At 45.4% G+C, this 20,389-nt stretch overlaps 1 protein-coding gene across 1 annotated transcript in view; it reads right to left on the bottom strand.

Moving 5' to 3' along the window:
* Positions 1-19,675, bottom strand: part of LOC137620799 (GTP-binding protein Rit2-like) — a 50,898-nt gene extending 31,223 nt beyond the window's left edge. The window contains exons 1-3 of the mRNA XM_068351245.1: positions 19,421-19,675; positions 11,935-11,991; positions 11,650-11,723 (exon numbers count right to left, since the gene is read on the bottom strand). Coding sequence (XP_068207346.1) covers positions 11,650-11,723; positions 11,935-11,991; positions 19,421-19,532 — 243 coding nt within the window. The 5' untranslated portion in view covers positions 19,533-19,675. The remainder of the gene's footprint in view (positions 1-11,649; positions 11,724-11,934; positions 11,992-19,420) is intronic.
* Between the last annotated feature and the right edge of the window lie 714 nt (positions 19,676-20,389).

Genomic DNA, 20,389 nt, shown 5'->3' on the forward strand with positions numbered 1-20,389 from the left:
CAAGTTCCAAGCAGGAGTCGAAATATGACGCTCCTTGGAAGTCTCGAAAGACTTAAGCAGGTCTTGGAGATCTTTGTTATTAGAAAGATCCAAACCCCTATGCCTGAAAACAGAAGCTAACATGCTTATGTAGCCTTTAATGGTGGATGCAGAGAGGGAGCAACCGTTTCTCAGATAAAGCAGAAACTCCGCAATCTGCGCTACAGAGGCACTTGGAAGAGGAAATAGAGGAGAACTTGCACCAGTCTCTAAATACCTCCCATTTCGACTGATAGATCCTGATGGTAGAGGATCTTCTAGCCCTCGCGATCGCTCTAGCTGCCTCCTTCGAAAACCCTCGAGCTCAAGAGAGTCTTTCGATAGTCTGAAGGCAGTTAGACGAAGCGTGGGGAGGCTTTGATGAAATCTCTTTACGTGAGGCTGTCGCAAGAGATCCATCCGCAACGGCAGACTTCTTGGAACGTCTACCAGCCATAGAAGTACCTCTGTGAACCACTCTCTCGCGGGCCAGCGTGGAGCAACCAACATCAACCTGGTCCCTTCGTGAGAGGTGAACTTCTGCAGCACCTGCTTTAGGATCTTGAAAGGTGGAAAGGCATAAACGTCCAGGTGAGACCAGTCCAGCAGGAAAGCGTCTATGTGGGCTGCCTCTGGATCCGGAACTGGAAAGCAGTAAGTCGAGAGCCTCTTTGTCAGTGAAGTCGCAAAAAGATCTATGGTGGGTTGACCCCATGTCATCCATAGCTTCTCGCACACAGTCTTGTGCAACGTCCACTCCATGGAGATGACTTGTCCTCTTCTGCTGAGGCAGTCCGCCAAGACATTCATTTTTCCTTGCACAAATCTCGCCAAAGAAGGTATGTTACTTGCCTTACATGGAGTTCCTTCTGATCCGTGGACCAAAGACCCGAGCATTCCAGACTGTCCAGTGGAGCTCCCTAACCCAAATCCGATGCATCTGAATACAACACATGGTTTGGGTTCTTGATCGCAAGAGAAAGACCTTCTCGAAGTCTGATGTTGCTGTCCCACCAAGTTAGACATGTCTAGACTGAGTTGGAGATTGGGAAAGAGATACTCTCTAAGCCCTTCTCCTTGTTCCAATGGTTTAGGTGATATTGGAGAGGGCAAAGGTTGAGTCTCCCCAGAGAGATAAACTACTCCAGCGATGAAAGAGTTCCTACGAGGCTAGTTCAAACTCTTACAGAGCAACTGTTTTTCTCTTGCAAGTGAAGGACTTTTAACAGAGCTTGTTCCATTCTTGTGGGAGACGAAAAGGCCCGAAAAATCACACACTGTATCTCCATTCCCAAATAAAGAATAGTCTGGGATGGGGTACTGTAAGTTACGACTTCTCTACGTTCACTATGAGACCTAGCTCCTTGGTTAGGTCTAATGTCCATTAGAGGCTCTCCAGACAGTGATTTAATGACGACGCCCTGATTAGCCAGTCGTCAAAATAAAGGGAGGCTCTGAATCCTCAAAAAATGTAGAAAGCTTGCTACATTTTGCAAGGGCCTTATAAAAACAAGAGGAGCAGGAATGAGGCCGAAGTACAGTGCTCGAAATTAGTACATTACTTTCCCGTCCACAAACCTCAGATGTTGAAAGTTTGGATGAATCGGGATGTAGAAGTATGCATCCTGAAGGTCGAGAGAGACCATCCAGTCGCCTTCCCTTACTGCTGCCAAGACAGATTTGGTAGTCTTCATCGTGAAGTTTGTCTTGACAATGAACACATTGAGCGCACTTACATCTCAAGTACTCCTGCAGTGAACGTGGCTGCCAGATCATTGGAGCCATCCCTGATAGCCTTGTTCCTGCAGTGAATGTGGCTGCCAGATTATTGGAGCCATCCCTGATAGCCTTGTTCATGTATGACATAATTGTACAGCAATACATTGACAGCTGGAGAGACCTTCTTACTTACGGCTCCCAGGGACCAATCCAACAAATAAAAACTTCAAACGCTCGAAAAAAAACTCCTAACAGGAGATGGTCTAGCTCTGAAGCCGACCATAAAATCTTGGAGCGTCTCATGGCTAGACAACGAGGAGAGTCCACAAGGCTTAAGAAGTCTCCCTGGGCAGAGGCAGGTACTCCCAAGCCGAGAACTTCTCCTCGAGCTTCTTCTGTGCCACACCAGATGCCTGAGCGAGAAGCTAATTAAGAAGGAGGAAAAGCAAAAGCAGACTTTCCTAAACTTCTCCTGGATTCCAACCAGTCTCCCAGTAAGAGCATGGCCCTCTTGGAAGAACAAGAGAGAACTGACTTCGTAAAAGTAGGCGTCGAAGAAAGTCTAGGACAAAATTTCACTTAAGAAATTCATAATTAAAATACAAGGGATTGTTGGACCACCCTAGGTTACTCCTCTTCTGAATGACTCCCCAAAGGTACATTAGTTGAAAGGGGGTCATCTACTTCTTCAGAAGGCACATCATCTGATAAATCTAAAGTCTTGCGAGAAGGAGATTTACATTCAGAATGATGTGAAGGAAAAGCCTGACAGGCTACATCAACTTGTATATGAACAGAAGTTAAAGTTGGAGGGTCGATGTCACGTTGTGCCTGCAGAGAATGTTATTCTACTACACGTCGTGACAGAAGTAACTGACGTTCAAACGTCCCGTTAGTAACAGCGGTGACTGCTGTTCGATGCTATATCGTGACTACGATGACTGACCCTCGACGTCACGTCATGTCTACGGTGTCTACCGCTCAACATCACGTCGTGTCTGCGGTGTCTGCATCTCAACGTCACGCTGTGACTGTGGTGGCTGACGTTCAAAGCGATCAAAGTTACATCGAGATTTATGCTCCGCATCTCGCTTAACAGCAAAGCTGTCACTAGAGATAACGTCAGCGTGGCGTAACAAAGCTCGTCTAGAAGGTTGAAGACCCGAATCACGTATCCCAGAACCGTGACGTACAAAAAGCAAAGGATCCTTTCGCACAGGAACAGGATCGAAAGCTTCTATTGAAGAAGAAAGCTTTAACAGCATATCTAACTTCGGATCAACCTGTGACTGCAGTGGCTGACGTTCAAACGTCACGTAGTAAACAGCAGTGACTGCTGATCGATGCTATATCGAGACTACGGTGACTGACACTCGATGTCACGTTGTGTCTACGGTGTCTACCGCTCAACGTCACGTCGAGTCTGTGGCAGAAACGTCTGTACATGAACGTCATCGCTATGAACGGGACTCTTATTATGACTACAGCTAGGACGTTGAACTTGTTCTGAAGGAACTAATAAATGTTTCAACCGTCTCAAAACTTTACGCCCAGGCTTTTGAAGAGACGAATCATCGGAAGACGAGGAGAAACTTCGTCTCTCCTGTCTTATGGCAAGGACGTGCTTGCCGAGCAACGTCTGATACCTTTGAGGGAACGTCTGTTCGTTGGTTTACACTCCTCACTACCTTAGGTCCTACGACATTCCTTCTCCCTGGTGCAGGGGAGCCTGAAAGAGGTCTCGGACTAGGCAAGTGACAAGTGCGAACAAACGAACCCTCCGCAACACAGAACATGTTTTTTGCACTTACTTCACTGATATCGTATTTTTCAATAATTTCACATTAAACATGAATAAAACTGATTTCTACCTGAAGCACGCAATTCTCCCTTAAATCAAAAGGTTAGAATTGCGAAATGAGTCGTATAATGTAAGCACATTAGTACAAAATGAAACACACATGCAAAAATCAATAAACATATACATATATATCGAATAAAACGGAAATATGATATTTTAATTATAAAATAAATTTTTGAATATACTTACCCGGTGAATATATAATAGCTGCAACTCTGTTGCTCGACAGACAAAAAACAGTAAAAACTCGCCAGCGATCGCTATACAGATTGCGGGTGTGCCCACCAGCGCCAACTGTCGGCCAGATACCACTCTCGGATGTAAACAAAGACTCAATTTCTTCTCATTCCACTGCATCTCTATTGGGGAGGAAGGGAGGGTTGTTTAATTTATATATTCACCGGGTAAGTATATTCAAAAATTTATTTTATAATTAAAATATCATTTTTAAATATTTAACTTAGCCGGTGAATATATAATAGCTGCTTCACACCCAAGGAGGTGGGTAGAGACCAGTTAAATATGTTTACATCGTACAAGCTAAGAGTTTTTATTTCATTTTGGAAGTTATCAATATAACAAAAACAAAATAAATAGGTACCTGGTAAGGAAGTTGACTTAGACGATTACTCTGCCTTGTAAGTACGTCTTCCTTACGGAGCCTCGCGATCCTCTTAGGATGCTGACAGACCCCTAGGAGCTGAAGTATCAAGGGCTGCAACCCATAAAACAGGACCTCATCAAACCCCTAATCTGGGCGCTCTCAAGAAATGACTTTGACCACCCGCCAAATCAACCAGGATGCGAAAGGCTTCTTAGCCTTCCGGACAACCCATAAAAACAACAATAAAAACATTTCAAGAGACAGATTAAAAGGATATGGAATTAGGGAATTGTAGTGGTTGAGCCCTCACCCACTACTGCACTCGCTGCTACGAATGGTCCCAGTGTGTAGCAGTTCTCGTAAAGAGACTGGACATCTTTCAAGTAAAATGACACGAACACTGACTTGCTTCTCCAATAGGTTGCGTCCATTATACTTTGCAGAGATCTATTTTGCTTAAAGGCCACGGAAGTTGCTACAGCTCTAACTTCGTGCGTCTTAACCTTAAGCAAAGATCGGTCTTCCTCACTCAGATGTGAACGAGCTTCTCGTATTAACAATCTGATAAAGTATGACAAAGCATTCTTTGACATAGGCAAGGATGGTTTCTTAACTGAACACCATAAAGCTTCAGATTGGCCTCGTAAAGGTTTAGTACGATCTAAATAGAACTTAAGAGCTCTAACAGGGCATAAGACTCTTTCTAGTTCATTGCCTACGATCTCCAATAAGCTGGGAATATCGAAAGATTTAGGCCAAGGCCGAGAAGGTAGCTCATTTTTGGCTAGAAAACCAAGTTGCAGCGAACAAGTAGCTTTTTCCGACGAAAATCCGATGTTCTTGCTGAAGGCATGAATCTCACTGACTCTTTTAGCAGAGGCTAAGCATACCAGGAAAAGAGTCTTAAGAGTGAGATCTTTCAGGGAGGCTGACTGTAAAGGCTCAAACCTGTCTGACATGAGGAATCTTAGTACCACGTCTAAATTCCACCCAGGAGTAGCCAAACGACGCTCCTTAGTGGTCTCAAAAGACTTAAGGAGGTCTTGCAGATCTTTATTGTTGTAAAGATCTAAGCTTCTATGCCGGAAGACCGATGCCAACATGCTTCTGTAGCCCTTGATAGTTGGAGCTGAAAGGGATCGTCCTTTTCTCAGGTATAAGAGAAAATCAGCTATTTGGGCTACAGAGGTACTGGTCGAGGATACAGAAACTGACTTGCACCAGTTTCGGAAGACTTGCCACTTCGATTGGTAGACTCTAATGGTAGACGCTCTCCTTGCTCTAGCAATCGCACTGGCTGCCTCCTTCGAAAAGCCTCTAGCTCTCGAGAGTCTTTCGATAGTCTGAAGGCAGTCAGACGAAGAGCGTGGAGGCCTTGGTGTACCTTCTTTACGTGTGGCTGACGTAGAAGGTCTACCCTTAGAGGAAGACTTCTGGGAACGTCTACTAACCATCGAAGTACCTCGGTGAACCATTCTCTCGCGGGCCAGAGGGGAGCAACTAACGTCAACCTTGTCCCTTCGTGAGAGGCGAACTTCTGCAGTACCTTGTTGACAATCTTGAACGGTGGGAATGCGTAGAGATCCAGATGTGACCAATCTAGGAGGAAGGCATCTATATGTATTGCTGCTGGGTCCGGGACTGGAGAGCAATAGATTGGAAGCCTCTTGGTCAGCGAGGTTGCGAAGAGATCTATGGTTGGTTGACCCCAAGTGGCCCAAAGTCTCTTGCACACATCCTTGTGGAGGGTCCATTCGGTTGGAATTACTTGCCCTTTCCGACTGAGACAATCTGCTATGACGTTCAAGTCGCCCTGGATGAACCTCGTTACTAGGGAGATGTCTCGACCTTTTGACCAGATGAGCAGGTCCCTTGCGATCTCGTACAACGTCAGTGAGTGGGTACCTCCTTGTTTGGAGATGTACGCCAAGGCCGTGGTGTTGTCCGAGTTTACTTCCACCACTTTGCCTCAAAGGAGATACTCGAAGCTTTTCAAGGCCAGATGAACTGCCAAAAGCTCCTTGCAGTTGATATGCATGCTCCTCTGACTCGAGTTCCACAGACCTGAGCATTCCCGTCCGTCCAGCGTCGCGCCCCAGCCCAAGTCCGATGCGTCCGAGAAGAGAACGTGGTTGGGTATCTGATCAGCCAGGGGAAGACCCTCTCTTAGGTTGATATTGTCCTTCCACCAAGTCAGACAAGACTTTATCTTTCCGGAAATCGGGATCGAGACCGCCTCTAGCGTCTTGTCCTTTTTCCAGTGAAAAGCCAGATGGAATTGAAGAGGACGGAGGTGTAGTCTTCCTAGTGATACAAATTGCTCCAGGGATGACAGCGTCCCTACCAGACTCATCCACAGCCTGACTGAGCAGCGTTCTTTCTTCAGCATCTTCTGGATGGAGAGCAGGGCTTGATCTATTCTGGGGGCCGACGGAAAAGCCCAAAAAGCTTGACTGTGAATCTCCATCCCTAAATACAGAATAGTTTGGGATGGGACCAGCTGTGACTTTTCCAAATTGACTAGGAGTCCCAATTCCTTGGTCAGATCTAGAGTCCACTTGAGATCCTTCAGACAGCGACGACTGGAAGAGGCTCTGAGAAGCCAGTCGTCCAAATAAAGGGAGGCTCGGATGTCCGATAAGTGGAGGAATTTGGCCACATTCCTCATCAGCCTCGTAAATACGAGAGGAGCTGTGCTTAGGCCAAAGCACAGGGCCCGAAACTGGTAAACCACATCTTCGAAGACGAATCTCAGAAAAGGTTGGGAGTCTGAGTGAATGGGGATGTGGAAGTAGGCGTCCCTTAGGTCTAGCGAGACCATCCAGTCTTCCTTTCTGACCGCTGCTAGGACTGACTTTGTGGTCTCCATGGAAAACTTCGTCTTTGTGACAAAGACATTCAGAGCACTGACGTCTAGCACCGGTCTCCAACCTCCTGTCTTCTTTGATACTAGGAAGAGACGGTTGTAAAACCCCGGTGATTGAAGGTCCGAGACTTTGACCACCGCTCCCTTCTCTAGCAAAAGAGACACTTCCAGTTTCAGGGCTTGTCTCTTTTCTTCCTCTCTGTACCTGGGAGAGAGATCGATGGGGGACGTCGCTAGAGGGGGTTTGCGTACAAAAGGGATTTTGTACCCCTCTCTGAGTAACTTCACAGATTGTTGATCTGCGCCTCTCTTCTCCCAGGCTTGCCAGAAGTTCTTGAGTCTGGCTCCTACTGCTGTCTGAAGTTGCGGGCAGTCAGACTCTGCCCTTAGAGGACTTGGATCCTTTCCTCTTCCCTCACTTCCCTTCGGCACGAGCACCTCCTCTGCTGGAGGCTCTGCCACGAAAGGGCGGAATAAAGCGAGACGCTGGAGTGTCTATCCTCGGTCTAGCAGACAATGTAGGCAAAGGGGGAGCTTTGCGAGCCGAGGACGCAACTAGATCGTGGGTGTCCTTCTGAACTAAAGATAAGGAAATTTCCTTTACCAAGACTTCAGGAAACAGGCACTTGGAAAGGGGAGCAAAGAGTAGCTCCGATCTTTGGCATGGCGTCACTCCAGCAGACAGGAAAGAACATAGAGACTCTCGCTTCTTCAGGACTCCGGACGTGAATGAGGCGGCTAGCTCGTTGGACCCATCACGGACGGCCTTGTCCATGCAGGACATAATGAGCAAGGAAACATCCTTATCTGCAGAAGAGATTTTCCTGCTCAGGGCTCCTAAGCACCAGTCTAGGAAGTTAAAGACTTCGAAAGCCCTAAATATACCTTTAAGAAGGTGGTCCAGGTCCGATGGTGACCAACAAATCTTCGAGCGTCTCATGGCAAGGCGGCGGGGAGAGTCTACAAGACTTGAGAAGTCGCCCTGGGCAGAGGCAGGAACTCCCAAGCCGAGAACTTCTCCCGTGGCATACCAGACGCTCGATCTAGACGAGAGTTTAGATGGGGGAAAGGCAAATGCTGTCTTTCCTAAACTCTTCTTAGTCTCTAACCAATCTCCCAACAGCCGCAAAGCTCTTTTGGATGAGCGAGAGAGAACGAGTTTAGTAAAGGCAGGTGCGGTAGCAGGCACGCCTAATACAAACTCTGACGGCGGCGAACGAGGAGCCACAGAAACAAAGTGGTCAGGGAACAACTCCTTAAATACAGCCATGACTTTTCTAAAGTCCAATGATGGTTGAGTTGCCTTAGGCTCGTCAAGTTCTGAAGGTTGATCCTCTTGTGGTTCAGCAACGTCCTCATCTGATAGTTCCTCATCCGAAAACTGATGAGGAAACGGCAAAGGAGTGGGCAACGTTTGGCTCGCTGAGTCCGGTCGCACGGGTGCATGCGTGACGGAGCCGGACGCAGCGTCATGGAACTGCTGCACAGTCTGTGAACTGTCAACAACCATGGGTGCGCGAGGACGCACAGCGTCCACCCGAGACTGTTTAGACCGTCTGGGTTGTGCAGTCAACACCATACCGGGTTGCGGAGGTTGACGCACCGCGTCAAAACAAGTCACCTCTGATGGTTGTTGAACGTCCTGAACGTCAACAACCACCTCCGTGCGTCGCCTAACGTCAACGTGTGGCTGGCAACCCACACTGGGTCGCATCGGTGGAGGTACAATCCCAACTGGTAGACGCGAGAAAGTTACCTCAGCGTCAACAGGACGCACAACAGACCGCTTGGATGGTTGTTGGCCAGAAGGTTCAGCAGCAACCTTCTCCGCATTGAAGTCCTCCATCAAGGACGCAAGCTAGGACTGCATGTCCTGCAGCAACACCCATTTAGGGTCTACGGCAGCAGGTGCGGCAACAGACGGGGTGAGTGACTGAGGCGGCACCGCTTTGCCTCTCTTAGGTGGCGAGCAGTCATCAGATGACGGCAACGAGTCCGAACTGACCCAGTGGCTACAACCGGGACGTTGGACTTGTCCTGAAGGGACCGACTTACGCTTCAACGGTCGTGAGACCTTGGTCCAAGGTTTCTTACGAGAAACACCTTCGGACGACGAGGTAAAAACGGGCTCTCTCGTCTTACGTTGGTAGGGGCGATCTTGGGGAGATACGCCTGATACCATAGAGGGAACGTCTGTTCGCTGATCAAGGCCTCTCGAACCCATGAGTCGTACGACATTGCTTCTCCCCTGGGCTTGGGAGCTTGCAAGAGGTCCCGGACTAGGAGGACGACAGGCACGAACAGACGAACCCTCAAGCGCAACACTGTTCACAACACTTTGAGAAACACTAGGCACTTTAACACTTCCCGCGGCACTTTGGCACTTTAGTTCCTTAACGTCCGCCATGAGTTGATTGCGGTCACTTGCAAGGGCCTCAACTCTCTCCCCCAAGGCATGGATAGCACGCATCATGTCTGCCATCGATGGTTCCTGAGTGCTAGGAGGGGGGTTAGGAACAACCACTACAGGGGAAGGATTAGGTTCAGGGGCATGTGGAGAGGAAAAATCTACTGACCTAAAAGAGCTTCTCCTTACCCTATCTCTCTCTAGTCTGCGTGTATACTTCTCAAATTCGATAAAATCGAATTCCGAAAGGCCCACGCATTCCTCACACCGATCTTCCAATTGACAGGTTTTACCCCGGCAATTGGAACAAACAGTGTGAGGGTCGAGAGAAGCCTTTGGAAGACGCCTATGACAGTCCCTAGCATTACATTTTCTGAACTTGGGAACTTGTGAAAGGTCAGCCATTTTGAATTGGTCAAGGGAAAATTCAAAAAAACGATCTAAGTCATCAACAATTAATCCGATCCAAAAAAAGAGTTCAAGGATTTATTTGAAGAAAAACACCTGTACTGCGAAAGCTCAAACCAAATTAAAGTACTTCACCAAATATGATGGGAAAAACTCCAGGTTTCAACAGCGAGTAAAGTACGTCTTGTCGACACGTCGACAGAGAAGAAATTGAGTCTTTGTTTACATCGAGAGTGGTATCTGGCCGACAGTTGGCGCTGGTGGGCACACCCGCAACCTGTATAGCGATCGCTGGCGAGTTTTTACTGTTTTTTGTCTGTCGAGCAACAGAGTTGCAGCTATTATATATTCACCGGCTAAGTTAAATATTTAAAAATATGAAGTTAAAAAGATCAGTGACTGGGGAGGAGACTAAACACTAGTTCCCTACGGACTACGTTTTCAATCTCTCACTGTACAGTGCCTTGGGACGAGAATAAAAACTAAAACGTTTTATCCTCTCTCCCCGTACAGAGACTTGGGACGAGAGTAAAAAAAAAAACTGAATCGAGAACAACGTTACTCGCTCCCAAACTCCTTGTACAGAGACTTGGGACGAGAATAAAGATCGGATCGTTCTCTCTCTCTCTCTCCGTCTCTCTCTCTCTCTCTCTCTCTCTCTCTCTCTCTCTCTCTCTCTCTCTCTCTCTCTCTCTCTCTCTCGTCACTCACAAGAGAATGGCCCACTCACCCTTCGTCAATAACAGGTTATTTGACTAAAGGAAAAAACTGAAAGGACTAAGAAATTGAAAATTAACAAGTTCCTTTAAATTAGTATCTAAAACACTTCAGTTTGAAAGAAGAATGAACCAAACGTCAAAATCGATTTACTCTTTCTGCAAAGTGAAACCGTGATTCTCTCTTTCTCTATCGTAACGATAGAGCGCAAACTGCGTAGCATAAATAAACCAAACGTTAGTTCATCTTTGAAAAAACAGCACAAAGACTATTCAAAGAATATATTTCTTAAAATATTTTCTAAAAAATATTCATTTCATCACTCTTACAGAGCAACTGTTTTAAACTAAACAAAAATAAAAGTTGAATGGGCTCAACGTTGTTTAACTTCGTTTTCCAAGTTAGGACCGCCTACATAGAATAGGTAAAGGCCGCATATAAACAAAAACATAAAATTTATCTTGATGTTTAGTATAAATGGAAAGCTAATCGAAGAGGCCTAATAAAGGCGGGTGAGATATAAAATATAAAATATATAGAGGTAAATCTATAAATATCAACAATAATTTATAAAGTGATAAAATAATTACTAAAAGCCTTTAACACACTTCCGTACACTGAGGGAAGGGTCGGCCATCTTTTCTCTATGGAAAAACCAGAGATTAAAAAAAAGCAAGGGCAAAACACTTTTCCTCTCCTTTCAAAAGCATTTCTTTTGAAGATAGAATTGAATAATCCAACACGGCGAAAGCAATAAAACCAAAACCAAGTACTTCACCAATTCGGTCGAAAACTCGAGGACATAAAGCGAGCGGAACCAACTTGTCGACAAGACCGACAGAGAAGAACTGGAGAAATTGACAAGTATATGCGGTATCTGGCCGATAGTCAGCACTGGTGGTCACACCCGCAACCTTCACGGCGATCGCTCGCGAGTTTTTGGAATCTGTCGAGCCGTCGGAGACGTCAGCTATTATATATTCACCGGCTAAGTTTAATATTTAAAATTGCGCCACATGATTTAGCAAGAACACACAAATCACTCTAACCTGGCCTGCAGTATCCAGGATATCAAGGATGGCTGCTTCCCCATCAATAACAGCCTGCTGTTGGTATGCATCCTCTGCAATACAGTACAAAGATAACAAAATAATACCATTTTGAAAATATAAAAGGATATTAAATAGACTACTGGGTTTACATACAGTACAATATTTCTATATTGAGATTAGACTGTATAAATTCATTATCAATATAATAATGTTAATAAAATTTGTACTATACTTTATAGAAAACAAAATTATGGTGTCATATTAAGCAAATGAGCTACTCACCAATTGTTGGATCATGATACTCCAAGAAGCTATGACTCACAAACTGAAGTGTCAGAGCTGAAATAGAATAGGAAATTTAGATATATAAAACAAACCATACTGTACTCTAAATATTTCTTAATATTGCCAAAAGGAAAAATTAAAAGCCAATTCAAAATAACTTTCAGAAATAGTAACTTGATTAATCGTTCTTTCAAACATATTTTCAGTAACCACCCTCTCTTTTGACATACTTTCCTACTTTCTAATGGATTTATCCAACGGCATACTAACCACAGCTTATTTATCAATGCAACTTGTATGACTAAGTATATCAGTTCAACCATGCATTAACAACATTTCCTGCATCTGTATTCCGGATAAGTGTAGTCTATGCCAAAGGTTGCCAAAACTAAACATCTGCCAGAACACTATAAGTTGAAAAATAAGTTACTCACTTTCCACATAATCAGTAGTATGTGGCATCATGGCTGACTAAGCATTTCCTCAATTATCTATTTCATCTTATGGCTTTCACAATTATGAATAAAATGTAATGGTTCGTGTAAAGATAGCTATATACCCATGTGAGACAGAATTAGTTAATTTTTTTATTAGTCCTGAACAGTCTAGTGAACCTAAAATTCCCAGAGGTTCATAATAAACTTTGTCACAACACAAGGGATTTTATTTCTTACTTATATACACAAAAAAAAAAGCTGTTTAGAGGAACTTTGAAAGGCCTTGGGCATACTGGCAAGGGAGTGTTCTTATCAAAAGAATTCTTGCTCATGCCTAGTCTATAAAATATTTTTCATGTAGAATAAGAATAAGAGTATTGATGTCAAGGGGTAATGGCCTATGACCCTTTGAGAAACAACAATGGCGAATTTCCCAGGCACGGTAAAGATGATGAATATGAGGTGCTGTAGAAAAGATTAACATAATCCCATTTTCAATATCACAAATTTTAGGTCATTTGTATTTTTCCTAACAGTACTTACCTCGAACTACTTTCTTAGGAGGATCTGGGATCTCCCCATTAACCGACCAAGAATTTTGCGTAGTTCCCCCTTTCTCCGTTACCTTGTTGGGGCGCTCCGGGGTGGAAGGATACTCGCCCCGGGGTGACCCGGGGTCAGCGCGCGAGGCAGCGCTGCTAGTTTGAATCGTCAGTAAGCGTATGTTTAAGTCCTCCTCGAACTCCTGTAAGATACTCAGGGCCGGATGGCTGGGCCATAACCCGAAAGTAGTTTGAGGTAAGTACTGTTAGGAAAAATACAAATTACCTAAAATTTGTGATTTGTTCTAACACAGAGTACTTACCTCGAACTACTTTCTTAGGAAACTTATACTTTAGGAGGAGGGAGTGGCTTACAGGCGGGAATATCCCATATCATCCTGGGGCATGAGACCTAGATAGGAGGGGTAGGGGAGTAGGGGAAAGCACGCAAAAGTCTACCTTATGTAGAACTCACCTTTATATATAATCCGGACATGGTTTCCCACAACGTCCATCTCTCACATGGAAGGAGGATAGGAAAAGGGGGGAGAAGGGAGATGGTAGCAAGGAAGGGGGGGAGTAAGGAGGAACTTGTGTCGCTTGCGATTACTTCCCACGGGCTACCTTACTGGCCCAATGGAGAAGGCATCCAGGGACTTTCTCATACAATCTCTCAGGTAGTGGGCTGTAAAGGTGAATTGTCTGGCCCAAGTACCCGCTTGTAAGATTTGGCCCACTGCCATGTTGGTGTCAAAAGTCAAGGAAGTGCTAAGGCCCCTAATACCATGGGGACGCGGGATCCCAGGGACCGTGGAACCCTCACTGTCATACGCTCTTTTGATAACCTGCCGGAGCCAGAAAGATATAGTGTTCTTAGAAACCGCTTTCTTGACTGGGCCTGAAGATACAAACAAACTTTTGATAGCTGGTCTGAGTTTGGATATTCTACTGAGATATTTCCTGATTGTCCTCACAGGGCACAAAAGCAGGTCCTCCGGGTTGTCAGAACGAGGAATTGCTGGAATAGAGAATTCCTTGAACCTAGGACCCGCAACTGCTGGGTTCTGGGTCTTGGCCACGAAATCCAGCAAGAACTTAAACGACATATCCTTCCACCCTTTCGAGTGCGAGACTTCGAAGGACAAGCCTTGGAGTTCACTCACCCGGTTAGCTGAGGCTAGAGCTAGTAAGAACACAGCTTTGAGGGTGAGATCTTTGTCTAGGATGTCCTTAAGTGGTTCAAAGGGAGGCCTAGAAAGAGCCCTGAGGAGCTTGGCTATGTCCCACTGAGGAACCCTTGAGGAGCATGGGGAACAAGACTGTTCGAAACTTCTGATGAGCATGGAGATGTGGCGAGAAGCCCCCAGGTTGATGCCCCTGAGTTGGAAAACCTGTCCCAGTGCCGCACGGACTCCTTTGATGGCTGGAATGGAGACTCCTAGGTCGTCCCTCAGGTGAACCAGGAAGTCTGCAATATTGTAGACCGACGCGTCTAAGGGCCGCAGGTTCTGTGTGGCACACCATTTTACAAAAGTGGCCCACTTGGCCTGGTACACTACACACGAGGACTTCCGGAGATACCCTGACATCCTGGAAGCAGTCTTCTCCGAGAATCCCTCTTTCCTTAGTAGGCGCTTGATAACCTCCATGCATGTAGCCTCAGGCTCTGGGGGTTTCTGTGTAGCCTTCGGCAGTGTGGCTGTCGTAGTAGGTCTCTTGCTGGAAGGGGCCACGGAGGAAGGGTGGACAGGTCCTATAGATCCGCGAACCACTCCCTCTCCAGCCACCAGGGCACTACCAAAGTCATCTTTGTAGACCTCGACTGCCTTAGGCCTGTTAAGCACCTGCCTGATGATCCCAAAAGGGGCGAAGGCGTATACGTCGAGACTGTCCCACAAGTGTTGGAAAGCGTCCTCTAATGCTGCTGTCGGGTCTGGTACCGGGGAACAGAATACGGCTAGCTGTGCATTGAGCCTTGTGGCGAACAGGTCTATCACCGGGGAGCCCCATAGCTGGAGAATCTCCCGTGCCACTTGCGGATGAAGAGACCATTCCGACTCTACTACTTGCCCTGTCTTGCTGAGGCCGTCAGCCAGGATTTTTCTCTTTCCCAGAATGAACCTGGCTGTGAACAGAATGTGGTTCTTTTCGGTCCATTCCACGATTTGACCTGTGAGGTCGCACAGTTCCCTTGATCTCAGGCCTCCTTGCTTCTTTATGAGTGCTACCAAGTTTCCCCGAAGAAGAGACCAGCGAGACCTTGCTCAGACGGCCTGCAGTGTGAACAGACCAGGGAATTTCAATTCTGGTCTTAGGGGTTTGGTGGAGGACGACATAGTCTGTCTAAAGCTGGAGCATCAGTATGTCGAGGAGACAGATGTAGATCGCCAAGGCCTGAGATATTACACAGTTCTTAGAGCCCTCAAATAGGAGGACTCTAAGTCCTTTGATGGTTGCTCTTCCGAGGAATCCTCAGGCAGCGCTAATTCCTCGCGAGTTATTACAGGAGGAAGAGCGATAGAAGTCAGTCTACCTGGAGGTAATGGCGAAGTAGGAGACCATATTGCCGTTGTTACAAGGGAAGGCTGAGCGCTGGATACTGGCGCCGCCAGCGCCTGACCTTTCGTGGAGGTCGACAGTCTAAGAGAAGGTGACCGAATTATCGGTACTGTCTTAGTAGGATTCGTAGAGATTCCTCTCTTTGAAGGGTCTGAAGACCGAGGTAGAAGAGGTTGAATTTATCAGCGATCTGGCCTTTTCCCTCTGCTCTCAACAGAGGACAAGAAGGGTAGAACCCCTGCGTCTTCTTCCGAGGTTCTCAGGAGGCTTGTATTCCATAACTTATTAGGGAGCAAGGGAACGGGAGTTGTCCAGTCTGAAACATGAGGGCAGGGTGATTGACCGCGCGAGAGTATGACTGGAGACTTGCGCGATCAGGAAGTTGAAGGGCAAGAGCGCTCTTTCTGATGACACGTAGCGGAGGTGAGGAGAAGTTCTCTTTCTCCCTTTCCAAAAGCAATCGGAGATCCTCAAACTAATATGTGAAGGAGAGGGATCGAGGTTAGGGCGCGCTTTGCCCTTGGCCGTACCAGGATGAAAAATCATGGGAAGAGCTTCTCTTCTCTTATTGTGACGAAGAGCGAGAACGTAACGTAGCACTCTTTTTCTTGAAGCGCCTATACCACTTGGATGATCCCTAGCAAGAGGAAGACGATAGCAAGGCAGAACAATGAGGAGAGGAAGCCCTCTTCTTAGGTTTGTGACGAGAGCGCTTATAGTCTTGCAGCGAGACATCTCGTGAAGAGACAGAAGGCGAGGAAGAGCGAGAACACTGATGTCTCTTCCTATGTCGCCTGTCTCTCCGGCGAGAACGTCTGGGCGAAGAGTGAGCTCTCCTTTTCATCTTCTCTCTCTCCCTCCTATCCGAGGAGGAGGAGGAGGAGGTACTGCGATGTTTGCGCTTGCGACGTTGTGATTTTGTAGAAACGCAAAGCGTGCGAAGTAGGCGCCGCAGGAGCTGAAGTTACTATATCCACTAAAACTTCCATGGGCGCCGACTGAGTTGACGTGAGGTAGGCGAGGTCCGAAACTCCTGAGGGTTCCAAAACAGAAGGGACCTGAGGCAATATATTGCCTGCGAGGAACTGGTTCCAAACTTCCTCCGAAGGAGAACCAGGAAGTCCAAGGGCAGGCCATACTGCTCGTACATGATCTGGAATGGAAGCGGTAACAGAGTCATTCCCGGTGCCAGAAAATATTGCCCCACTGGGGGAGGCAACATGACCCGCCTGACCGAGAGAAATGGGGGTTAAATCAATGGTGCCACTCTTCCTCGACTTCCCCCCAGAGGAGGGAGGCAAGGAAGAGATCGAGAGGCCGAAGAAGAGGTAAGGAGTCTCTCCTTACCTTTCAACGGCGAACCTGGAGGTAACGAGTCCCTCTTGGATTTCTTCTTCTTCCTCTTCTAGAACTTTTCCCACTGAGAGGGTGACCACTCTCTACATACTTGGCAGGGGGAGCCTTCAGAACACCTATGACCTCTGCACGTAGGGCATAGGGAATGAGGATCCACCTCCGGCGGTGACATAAAGGTGCCACAGGATTTCGGGGGAACCTCGGGACACTTCCTCATAATAGAGGACATAACATCTAACAAAGAAAAAAGAAACAGAATTAATCAAAAACACAATAAAGAAAGGCTAGTCTGCCAGTCAAACAAAAGCAGGAGCAGCGGTGTTACCACTACAACGGCTAGAATTCGATTGGAGGTAAACAGTAGCTACTGACCGGCAGTCCCCCACCGCTAACAGTTGGATAAATACCGGCCCGGTCGTTAACGACCTTGTTTAGGTTTTTCTGCCATATTTTCCACCTCGTGCTAGAGTATCTCCTATAGTAAAGAATGGGATTTTGTATCAAGTGTAGGAACAATAAATAATTATTGTTAATTTGGCATACCAACATACTGTACTGGTAAATACACTTCATTCACCTGACAACACTGAGATTACCAAACAATTCTTCTTCACCCAAGGGGTTAACTACTGCACTGTAATTGTTCAGTGGCTACTTTCCTCTTGGTAAGGGTAGAAGAGACTTTAGCTAAGGTAAGTAGCTCTTCTAGGTGGTCACTCCAAAATCAAACCATTGTTCTCTAGTCTTGGGTAGTGCCATAGCCTTTGTACCATGGTCTTCCACAGTCTTGGGTTAGAGTTCTCTTGCTTGAGGGTCACTCGGGCACACTATTCTATCTAATTTCTCTTCCTCTTGTTTTAGTAAAGTTTTTATAGGAAATATTTATTTTAATGTTGTTACTGTTCTTACTGCTAGGAGTATGTATATGATAACAGCCACCTGCTAGGTGTGTATATATGAGAGCAGCCACCTGCTAAGTGTACTTATGATAGCAGCCACCTGCTAGGAGTGCATATATGATAGCAACCCCCTGCTAGGAGTGTATATACGATAGCAGCCACCTGCAAGGAGTGTATTTATGATAGCGGCCACCTGCTAGGAATGTATATATGATAGAGGTCCCCTGTTAGGAGCTAAATTGGTTACAAATCAAAATTCAGGTATGCTAAGAATACAGTAGTATAAGAGGAATCACTGGAGGGTGTCAGGCCCCCTTAGGCAAGTGGGTAAAGACATGGCTTGTAGGTTAGGTTGGATGCGGGTAATTTGGGCTAGATGGTGTTCTTGTGTAGAGGATTTGCAGAAAAAGTCACAGTTTTAGTAATACAGCAGCCATGACTAGAAAATGAGAAGAAAATTCCCATTTTCTAAGCATGTGAAGAAACCGGCAGATTATATACAAAGGCTCCTAAAGTTAGAATTTAGCATCAATAACAAAGACTGGTACACTGTGTATTTTAAGGAGTTTTGGGGGTGTAAATATGATAGCAGCCACCTATATGAATGATGAAGGCTGACTAAGAATATTTCAGTGTAAGGAGCATCACAAAGGGGTGTTTGGCTCCATTAGGTAAGTAGGTAAGGACACAAGTTGCGGGTTCACTTAGGGAGAAGTTTAGGTTGGTTGTTGGATAAATACATATTTCACTCTTTACTTGCAGTGAAAATAAGTGTCAGTTTTTAAGAAAACGTGTCATTTTCTAACTGAAAAAGTTGTTTTTCAGTAGAAAATCTTTCCACGTCTGTAACTATAATGAAATCCATTTTTTCTTCTTGGCATGCAGGAGGATCTGCCCGCTAATACTGTATACGAAGGCCCCGAGTTTGGAAGGTTATTGATGACAATACCTACCACATACACATACTTTTTTAATTGTGGCAGTCACCCAACAAATACCTAATAAATATGGATTTCTGACATATAATGGGAGCCTTTGTAGGGTGACGGCCAGATCCGTTTTCATTCATAGAAAATGGGAATATTATAGAGTGGGGTGGACTGTGGTCGTCATTCTAAAATCGAGTTCGTAGAAAACTGGCATATTCTGAACTGAGGCCGTCGTTCTAAAAACGATTTTGGCGGGAGAAGCTAACTTAAAAAACCCACCTAACCTATGCTAAAAGCCGTATCCTTACCCAGGGGGGCTTCACCCCTCCGGACCCCCCCCCCCCTTACCTACTACGTGAGCGAGAAGATTCGTGGCTGGAGTAAGAACTCGAGCCACAAATTTTCAGGTAATTTAGGGTTTTCGGCAAAATCATAGGTGTGCGTTTAAGCACATATTTAAGATCCGTAGACCATTTCCAAACGTTTTTATTCTATACAAGATAACAGTCGGAGCGATAATAAGCAAACTAGGACGCTTGGCCGTAGCGCTACAAACTACCCTACTATTCTATAATTTTTCACAAATTCCTATGACAAGTTGGCCCACAGTAACCCCCTCCCATCGAGACAAAAGAATGAAGGGAAAAACTGGTAACAAGAAATTAAGCATCTAATATATCAAAATGTGTCACGTTAACACCATATTCAAAGCAAAAGGGGTAAATAAAAATCGCTATTAATGAATAAATCTAACAACTCACCCGACTTGCCGACCCCACCCTCGCCCAGGACAACAATTCTGTAGACTTTTGTGCCGTTGCGAGTCTGCGGTTGGTTTGTGGCCGTGTTTGTTTGGCCCGTGGTGGGTGCCATCACTCATAATCGGCTTTTAGTCATCCTCACTTCACTAAACTAGACAGCTAGTGGTCCTACGATCACACAGATCCTTCACGTAAACATTAAGGACTAGTCACTCTTGTACTTGGCTCTGTTTCCTTTGCTTTGGCTTTTTGTTGTTCTGTATAGATGCCATGATCTAAGGTTAGACGTTCAGTCTCTATATAGGATCCGAATCCCGAATCCTTTCTGATGTTTATTGCAGGATTTGGGGATGGGGAGATGATGACAAGATTTCCCTTTATGGGAATTTATCAATGTTAGATTCAAAATAGATTAAACATATTATAAACAAGGTTGATTATTTATTGGAATATGACACATACGTCAAACTCCAAAAGACCAGATTTTAATATAAATTTTCTAATTCTTTTATTTTTTTGCTATGACAAATGTTAAGGCATATAAAAAGTAGGAATATCTGTTGGAACCATGCCATAGAAAGAATGTCGCTTACCAATTTCTTTCAGGAATATAGAAAAAAAAGATCATGTTAAAGTTGCGCAGTGACAGGTCGCGACCAAGTCCACACAAAAGCGATGTAGGATTGAATACTTTCATTGGACAGGTAACACAGAACATATTATCTTAAAAGCAGCTGATTTGCGCAGATTATCAGATATCTTAAAATTAACTTAGTTTATGCATAAATAATGAGTGTTATAATACGCTTTATTTTTCTGTTCCAAAGTTTAAGGAATGTAGGCAAAGATACGTTTATTATTAATGGGTAAAAACTTGGTTGATCATTCCTTTGCAAACTGCAACGATAACAAGAGAAATATGTTGTTGAAATAGCAAACTACATTAAAAAGGAACTTTTTTTCCTTTAT

This window comes from Palaemon carinicauda, chromosome 27 (assembly GCF_036898095.1).
Source record: "Palaemon carinicauda isolate YSFRI2023 chromosome 27, ASM3689809v2, whole genome shotgun sequence".
NCBI classification, from domain to species: Eukaryota; Metazoa; Arthropoda; class Malacostraca; order Decapoda; family Palaemonidae; genus Palaemon; species Palaemon carinicauda.